The sequence below is a fragment of the Thalassophryne amazonica genome, chromosome 6 (assembly GCF_902500255.1).
Source record: "Thalassophryne amazonica chromosome 6, fThaAma1.1, whole genome shotgun sequence".
Taxonomy (NCBI): Eukaryota; Metazoa; Chordata; class Actinopteri; order Batrachoidiformes; family Batrachoididae; genus Thalassophryne; species Thalassophryne amazonica.
The window spans coordinates 112233573-112243445 of record NC_047108.1 but is presented as its reverse complement, the minus strand read 5'-3'; the positions used below and the strand labels follow the sequence as shown (position 1 = coordinate 112243445).

The 9873-nt window shown below is 41.4% G+C and overlaps 1 protein-coding gene across 1 annotated transcript in view; it reads left to right on the top strand.

The window, feature by feature from the left end:
* Positions 1-236: 236 nt before the first annotated feature.
* Positions 237-9873, top strand: part of ubr4 (ubiquitin protein ligase E3 component n-recognin 4) — a 181892-nt gene continuing 172255 nt past the window's right edge. The window contains 1 exon segment of the mRNA XM_034173148.1: positions 237-376. Within this exon segment, the coding sequence (XP_034029039.1) occupies positions 252-376 (125 nt within the window). The 5' untranslated portion in view covers positions 237-251.

The window sequence follows — 9873 nt, the reverse complement described above, 5'->3', positions numbered from 1 at the left end:
TGATTTGAACCTCAAGCAGACCTATTGCTACTTTTACAGCGTTATTGAACATTATTTGATAGACATTGTGAGCGTCCAAACAACAGTAAGGAATTTTCTTAATACATCTACAAATATATTTTTGACTCATTTATTTCATTTTAAAAATGTGTAAAATTAAATCTTTTTGTTTTTAGAGTTTTGGGGCGAGCGCGTGACGTCACTTTATACAGTAGCCTTTTTTTTCTTCTTCTTCTTCATGGGATTTCAAGATGGCGTCGAGCGGAGGAGAAGGGGAACCCGAGTGGACAGCGGCGGTCAGGCCGCTTTTATCGGCTTCTTACACCGCTTTTGAGACCAAGGAGCTCCCTCAGCTTATCGGGTCTATAATCAACAGGTAATCGGAGACATGTCAGTGAGCCTCATCTCTGTATTTGCGTCAGTCCTGTCCGTGTCCACCAGGAGTTAACCGCCTGACTACCGTAGCCCGACTGGTTAAGTTACACTTAGCTTAGCTGGCGTTAGCTTAACTTGCAGTCACTGAATGACGTTTGCTAATTTACTTAAAATGAGACTCAAGTCTCCGCAGCGTTTACGGTGAAACTGTTAGTACCCGGATAAAGCCACTAGTGGAGAACGTGAACGTCTTCTGTGTTCATCTCTAAGCGTTGACACCGCAGAAAATTTGCTTCATCATTAGCAGGCTAATGCTAACACACACACACACACACACACACACACACACACACACACACACACACACACACACACATGCATGCATATTAGGCAGCTCGTCAAATAACTACTGCAGGGCCTTTACAAATGGTCCATAATTCCATAATAAGCAATATTTGATCACGTAACGCTCCTAAAGATGGCTGTTCCTGAAGAGCATTAGCTAGTTGTTTAGTCAGACAACTAAGCGGTGAGATTAATGTTAGCAGTCTGACAGATGTGGGCGGAGACCTGGTTTTCGCACTCTTTGAAGATGATGATGATGCTGTGCTGTCAATCAAAACAGAGCAACCGTGGCTGTCATCCAAAAGGCCTCCGTTGAAATCTACATGGGGCTTCTAAATAGGTATTAAAGGCATAGGTATTAAAGGCACTGCGCTGCAGTGGTTTGAATCATATTTATCTAATAGATTACAATTTGTTCATGTAAATGAGGAATCTTCTTAACAGACTAAGGTTAATTATGGAGTTCCACAAGGTTCTGTGCTAGGACCAATTTTATTCACTTTATACATGCTTCCCTTAGGCAGTATTATTAGACGGCATTGTTTAAATTTTCATTGTTACGCAGATGATACCCAGCTTATCTATCCATGAAGCCAGAGGACACACACCAATTAGCTAAACTGCAAGGATTGTCTTACAGACATAAAGACATGGATGGACCTCTAATTTCCTGCTTTTAAACTCAGATAAAACTGAAGTTATTGTACTTGGCCCCACAAATCTTAGACACATGGTGTCTAACCAGATCCTTACTCTGGATGGCATTACCCTGACCTCTAGGTAATACTATGAGAAATCTTGGAGTCATTTTTGGATCAGGATATGTCATTCAGTGCGCATATTAAACAAATATGTAGGACTGCTTTTTTGCATTTACGCAATATCTCTAAAATTAGAAAGGTCTTGTCTCAGAGTGATGCTGAAAATTAATTCATGCATTTATTTCCTCTAGGCTGGACTATTGTAATTCATTATTATCAGGTTGTCCTAAAAGTCCCTGAAAAGCCTTCAGTTAATTCAAAATGCTGCAGCTAGAGTACTAACGGGGACTAGAAGGAGAGAGCATATCTCACCCATATTGGCCTCTCTTCATTGGCTCCTGTAATTCTAGAATAGAATTTAAAATTCTTCTTCTACTTATAAGGTTTTGAATACTCAGGTCCCATCTTATCTTAGGGACCTCATAGTACCATATCACCCCAATAGAGCGCTTCGCTCTCAGACTGCAGGCTTACTTGTAGTTCCTAGGGTTTGTAAGAGTAGACTGGGAGGCAGAGCCTTCAGCTTTCAGGCTCCTCTCCTGTGGAACCAGCTCCCAATTCAGATCAGGGAGACAGACACCCTCTCTACTTTTAAGATTAGGCTTAAAAACTTCCCTTTTTGCTAAAGATTATAGTTAGGGCTGGATGAGGTGACACTGAACCATCCCGTAGTTATGCTGCTATAGACTTAGACTGCTGGGGGGTTCCCATGATGCACTGAGTGTTTCTTTCTCTTTTTGCTCTTTGTGCACCACTCTGCATTTAATCATTAGTGATGATCTCTGCTCCCCTCCACAGCATGTCTTTTTCCTGGTTCTCTCCCTCAGCCCCAACCAGTCCCAGCAGAAGACTGCCCCTCCCTGAGCCTGGTTCTGCTGGAGGTTTTCTTCCTGTTAAAAGGGAGTTTTTCCTTCCCACTGTCGCCAAGTGCTTGCTCACAGGGGGTCGTTTTGACCGTTGGGGTTTTACGTAATTATTGTATGGCCTTGCCTTACAATTAAGGCGCCTTGGGGCAATTGTTTGTTGTGATTTGGCGCTATATAAATAAAATTGATTGATTGATTGATTGATTGATTGATTAAATGACACGCAGAGTCAACACAGAATCTATTTGAAACAGCAAGAACTTTTGATCCAGGTGAAAGGATTTGGAGCACACAAATGCAGGCAAGGTGTCAAATGTGGTGTCAGTTGATACGGAGTGGGGTGAGCGGCCAGCTTGTCACTCGATATTAGCTGGAGGTTCTGAGCTGGGATGAGCAATTGTGCCGCTAACGGCTGTACATCTGCAGGTTTTCATTGCATCCATACATTCACCAGCTGATTAGAATCAGAATTATTGCTAAATAAGTTCACACATACAAGGAATTTGATCTGATGTTATTGGTGCATAAACAGTAAGAAAAGAAAAAAACTTCTGTAATAAGTAAAAGAGTCAAATAGGCAAAACTATATTCACTTTTAAATAATATGACATCAGGATTGGCATCCTTCACATCAAGGTGAGGAATTAATCAGTGAAATCACCAGCTGACTATGGATGTCACTGGCACAATTTTTAGATCAATAAAAAATATATAGGCAATATTGATGCCAGTGAAAGTACATGTAGCTGAATCAGTGAATACAAACTGGTGTGTTTGGTCCCTTTTGGAGCTGAGAGTTAAATGGTAAACTGTCTGCATTTATATGGCACTTTTCCATCTATTTCAGAAGCTCAAAGCACTTTACAGTAATGCCTCACATTCCCACACTCGCACACCCAATGAACCAATGCCATTAAGAACAGTCACATTTAGGGTATGCATGAATGGAACTTATTACTGGATCACATTCAACTCAGTGCAAGCTAATGGGGATCCAAGCACACAATAAACAATAAGGGTGCTGCCATACGAGGCAGCTCACTACACACCGGGAGCAACTCGGAGATCAACAGTCCTTAGTGATTTTCCGCTCCAGACGGGGGTTTTGAACCAAGGATCCTCTGGTCTCAATCCCACTGCTTAACCACTAGACCATCACCTTCCTAAAGTTCTGCTTAGCAAGACACCAGACATTCTAGTAAACCTCCTCAATGCCAGGTTTGGTAGCAGAAGTATAAACAGAAATTTGATGTACATGTCGTGCTTCACTGGAGCTTTTTGACTGTACTCATAACTGTCCATTTTTAGGTAAAGCTGGTTTCCCACTTTTGCACCTTGAACTTATATCTCATTGTGCACCAAACACCATAACAAATTCCTTCCATGTGAAAACTTACTTGGGAATAAACTTCATTCTGATTCTGGTATACTGCACCATATGACATATGACATTGCAGTATACAGCAGCATTTAAATATGTAAAATATAGCCTATTTTATATTAGTAAGTTCCTTTGGCTGCTCTCTTGTTTGTTTGTTTTTTCACTCAGGGTTGCCACAGAAGATCCAAGGTGGAGCTGCATGTTGAATGGCACAAGTTTTTCTGATAAGACTGAATTGATGGTTCTTGGTCCAGTGAGACATCGGAATCAATTTGACCAGCTAGTGCTTAGCCTAGGCTCATGTGTCATACATCACACTGACAAAGAGAGGAACCTTGGGATAATTTTGATCCTTACGTTGTCCTTTGACCTCCACATTGGCTCTTGCTTGCCTCTATTGGTGGTTGGCTGTCACTGCGGTATTGTATCACTTCCTGTTCCGGAGCACAGCGGTGTTTTTCTGTATCTGTTAGCTGTTTAATCTGCGCAGTTAGATTGGTCTAGTTATCTAGATTACGATTTGTTTCCCAGTGTAATCTTTACGTGCCTTAACTAAAGCACTCCTTCTGCTGAAATCACCTCTAAATTATTTACACATTATTCACTTTGCGTGTTTTTAGGAATCCGCTAGCTTAGCGTAGCTACTAGCTCTTAGCCGATTTAGCATGGCGGCTTCTCCTGTCTCTCCCGCACTTTTCTGCTCTGGGTGTGAAATGTTTAGTTATTCCTCGGCCTCCTTTAGCAGTAATGATACTTGTAATAAGTGTAGCTTATTCGTAGCTTTGGAGGCCAGGCTGGGCGAATTGGAGACTCGGCTCCGCACCGTGGAAAATTCTACAGCTAGCCAGGCCCCTGTAGTCGGTGCGGACCAAGGTAGCTTAGCCGCAGTTAGTTCCCCCCTGGCAGATCCCGAGCAGCCGGGAAAGCAGGCCGACTGGGTGACTGTGAGGAGGAAGCGTAGCCCTAAACAGAAGCCCCGTGTACACCGTCAACCCGTTCACATCTCTAACCGTTTTTCCCCACTCGACGACACACCCGCCGAGGATCAAACTCTGGTTATTGGCGACTATGTTTTGAGAAATGTGAAGTTAGCGACACCAGCAACCATAGTCAATTGTCTTCCGGGGGCTAGAGCAGGCGACATTGAAGGAAATTTGAAACTGCTGGCTAAGGCTAAGCGTAAATTTGGTAAGATTGTAATTCACGTCGGCAGTAATGACACCCGGTTACGCCAATCGGAGGTCACTAAATTAACATTAAATCGGTGTGTAACTTTGCAAAAACAATGTCGGACTCTGTAGTTTTCTCTGGACCCCTCCCCAATCGGACCGGGAGTGACATGTTTAGCCGCATGTTCTCCTTGAATTGCTGGCTGTCTGAGTGGTGTCCAAAAATGAGGTGGGCTTCATAGATAATTGGCAAAGGCTTCTGGGGAAAAACCTGGTCTTGTTAGGAGAGACGGCATCCATCCCACTTTGGATGGAGCAGCTCTCATTCTAGAAATCTGGCCAATTTTCTTAAATCCTCCAAACCATGACTATCCAGGGTTGGGACCAGGAAGCAGAGTTGTAGTCTTACACACCGCTCTGCAGCTTCTCTCCTCCTGCCATCCCCTCATTACCCCATCCCCGTAGAGATGGTGCCTGCTCCCCAGACTACCAATAACCAGCAAAAATCTATTTAAGCATAAAAATTCAAAAAGAAAAAAATAATATAGCACCTTCAACTGCACCACAGACTAAAACAGTTAAATGTGGTCTATTAAACATTAGGTCTCTCTCTTCTAAGTCCCTGTTGGTAAATGATATAATAATTGATCAACATATTGATTTATTCTGCCTAACAGAAACCTGGTTACAGCAGGATGAATATGTTAGTTTAAATGAGTCAACACCCCCGAGTCACACTAACTGTCAGAATGCTCGTAGCACGGGCCGGGGTGGAGGATTAGCAGCAATCTTCCATTCCAGCTTATTAATTAATCCAAAACCCAGACAGAGCTTTAATTCATTTGAAAGCTTGTCTCTTAGTCTTGTCCATCCAAATTGGAAGTCCCAAAAACCAGTTGTTATTGTTATTATCTATCGTCCACCTGGTCGTTACTGTGAGTTTCTCTGTGAATTTTCAGACCTTTTGTCTGACTTAGTGCTTAGCTCAGATAAGATAATTATAGTGGGCGATTTTAACATCCACACAGATGCTGAGAATGACAGCCTCAACTCTGCATTTAATCTATTATTAGACTCTATTGGCTTTGCTCAAAAAGTAAATGAGTCCACCCACCACTTTAATCATATCTTAGATCTTGTTCTGACTTATGGTATGGAAATAGAAGACTTAACAGTATTCCCTGAAAACTCCCTTCTGTCTGATCATTTCTTATAACATTTACATTTACTCTGATGGACTACCCAGCAGTGGGGAATAAGTTTCATTACACTAGAAGTCTTTCAGAAAGCGCTGTAACTAGGTTTAAGGATATGATTCCTTCTTTATGTTCTCTAATGCCATATACCAACACAGTGCAGAGTAGCTACCTAAACTCTGTAAGGGAGATAGAGTATCTCGTCAATAGTTTTACATCCTCATTGAAGACAACTTTGGATGCTGTAGCTCCTCTGAAAAAGAGAGCTTTAAATCAGAAGTGTCTGACTCCATGGTATAACTCACAAACTCGTAGCTTAAAGCAGATAACCCGTAAGTTGGAGAGGAAATGGCGTCTCACTAATTTAGAAGATCTTCACTTAGCCTGGAAAAAGAGTCTGTTGCTCTATAAAAAAGCCCTCCATAAAGCTAGGACAGCTTTCTACTCATCACTAATTGAAGAAAATAAGAACAACCCCAGGTTTCTTTTCAGCACTGTAGCCAGGCTGACAAAGAGTCAGAGCTCTATTGAGCTGAGTATTCCATTAACTTTAACTAGTAATGACTTCATGACTTTCTTTGCTAACAAAATTTTAACTATTAGAGAAAAAATTACTCATAACCATCCCAAAGACGTATTGTTATCTTTGGCTGCTTTCAGTGATGCCGGTATTTGGTTAGACTCTTTCTCTCCGATTGTTCTGTCTGAGTTATTCTCATTAGTTACTTCATCCAAACCATCAACATGTTTATTAGACCCCATTCCTACCAGGCTGCTCAAGGAAGCCCTACCATTATTTAATGCTTCGATCTTAAATATGATCAATCTATCTTTGTTAGTTGGCTATGTACCACAAACTTTTAAGGTGGCAGTAATTAAACCATTACTTAAAAAGCCATCACTTGACCCAGCTATCTTAGCTAATTATAGGCCAATCTCCAACCTTCCTTTTCTCTCAAAAATTCTTGAAAGGGTAGTTGTAAAACAGCTAACTGATCATCTGCAGAGGAATGGTCTATTTGAAGAGTTTTCAGTCAGGTTTTAGAATTCATCATAGTACAGAAACAGCATTAGTGAAGGTTACAAATGATCTTCTTATGGCCTCGGACAGTGGACTCATCTCTGTGCTTGTTCTGTTAGACCTCAGTGCTGCTTTTTGATACTGTTGACCATAAAATTTTATTACAGAGATTAGAGCATGCCATAGGTATTAAAGGCACTGCGCTGCGGTGGTTTGAATCATATTTGTCTAATAGATTACAATTTGTTCATGTAAATGGGGAATCTTCTTCACAGACTAAAGTTAATTATGGAGTTCCACAAGGTTCTGTGCTAGGACCAATTTTATTCACTTTATACATGCTTCCCTTAGGCAGTATTATTAGACGGTATTGCTTAAATTTTCATTGTTACGCAGATGATACCCAGCTTTATCTATCCATGAAGCCAGAGGACACACACCAATTAGCTAAACTGCAGGATTGTCTTACAGACATAAAGACATGGATGACCTCTAATTTCCTGCTTTTAAACTCAGATAAAACTGAAGTTATTGTACTTGGCCCCACAAATCTTAGAAACATGGTGTCTAACCAGATCCTTACTCTGGATGGCATTACCCTGACCTCTAGTAATACTGTGAGAAATCTTGGAGTCATTTTTGATCAGGATATGTCATTCAAGCGCATATTAAACAAATATGTAGGACTGCTTTTTTGCATTTACGCAATATCTCTAAAATCAGAAAGGTCTTGTCTCAGAGTGATGCTGAAAAACTAATTCATGCATTTATTTCCTCTAGGCTGGACTATTGTAATTCATTATTATCAGGTTGTCCTAAAAGTTCCCTAAAAAGCCTTCAGTTAATTCAAAAATGCTGCAGCTAGAGTACTGACGGGGACTAGAAGGAGAGAGCATATCTCACCCATATTGGCCTCTCTTCATTGGCTTCCTGTTAATTCTAGAATAGAATTTAAAATTCTTCTTCTTACTTATAAGGTTTTGAATAATCAGGTCCCATCTTATCTTAGGGACCTCGTAGTACCATATCACCCCAATAGAGCGCTTCGCTCTCAGACTGCAGGCTTACTTGTAGTTCCTAGGGTTTGTAAGAGTAGAATGGGAGGCAGAGCCTTCAGCTTTCAGGCTCCTCTCCTGTGGAACCAGCTCCCAATTCAGATCAGGGAGACAGACACCCTCTCTACTTTTAAGATTAGGCTTAAAACTTTCCTTTTTGCTAAAGCTTATAGTTAGGGCTGGATCAGGTGACCCTGAACCATCCCTTAGTTATGCTGCTATAGACGTAGACTGCTGGGGGGTTCCCATGATGCACTGTTTCTTTCTCTTTTTGCTCTGTATGCACCACTCTGCATTTAATCATTATTGATCGATCTCTGCTCCCCTCCACAGCATGTCTTTTTCCTGGTTCTCTCCCTCAGCCCAACCAGTCCCAGCAGAAGACTGCCCCTCCCTGAGCCTGGTTCTGCTGGAGGTTTCTTCCTGTTAAAAGGGAGTTTTTCCTTCCCACTGTAGCCAAGTGCTTGCTCACAGGGGGTCGTTTTGACCGTTGGGGTTTTACATAATTATTGTATGGCCTTGCCTTACAATATAAAGCGCCTTGGGGCAACTGTTTGTTGTGATTTGGCGCTATATAAAAAAAATTGATTGATTGATTGATTGATAGTACGAGGACTGCTTTGTTCCACCTGCGAAATATAGCAAAGATTTGTCCCATCCTGTCTATGGCTGATGCTGAGACCCTGATTCATGCATTTGTCTCTTCTAGATTGGATTATTGCAATGTTCTGTTTTCTGATTTACCACAGTCCAGCATTAGGGCTCTCCAGTTGGTTCAAAATGCTGCTGCCAGACTTTTGACACAAAGCAGACCACATTGACCACATTACATTTGACCACATTACACCCATTTTGGCATCTCTTCACTGGCTTCCTGTCTTTACGAGATCAGATTTTAAGGTGCTGCTACTAGCCTATAAAATTATTCACGGTTTGGCACCTCCCTACTTAGCTGACCTAATTAAACTCTATGTACCGACTCTGCGTTCTCACCCTTGTGTCCCTAGGGTGAATAAAATGTCTGTGGGTCACAGAGCTTTCTCTTATCATGCCCCTGTTCTGTGGAATGATCTCCTTGTGTCAATAAAACAGTCAGATTCTGTGGAGACTTTCAAGTCCAGATTTAAGACGCACTTATTTTCCCTTTCGTATGGCTGGCATACCGGCATAGTATGTTACTATGCTTTTTACTTTTTTACTCTTTTACTGTGCTTTTTTTTTTTTCATCTTTTAATTAATTTTATTTTGTTTTTTGAGTTTTGTTTTGTGTGAAACGCCTGGGGGGCGACTCTTGTGATTTGGCACTATATAAAATTAATAAATTGAATTTAATTTACGCTGGATGCCCTTCCTCACACAACCCCACATTACATGACGAAATGTGGCAGGGTTGGGATTTTAACCAGTAATGGTCAGGACTGAAACCAAGCACACTTACCACTTGGCCACCACTCCTGCTGGCCTATTTTATATTAGCATTAAAGCAGTGATTATAGTGTAAAATTGCATTAATAATACTGTGGTGCTTTGGAAATGTTGCCAATATATTATATATATACACACACACACACACACACACACACACACACACACACACACACACACACACACACACACACACACACACCATTGTTCACAATATCATGGCAAATAAATTGTGTTGTCAGTTGGGACACTAGGTTGCCTCAAAAACACCTCAGGCCA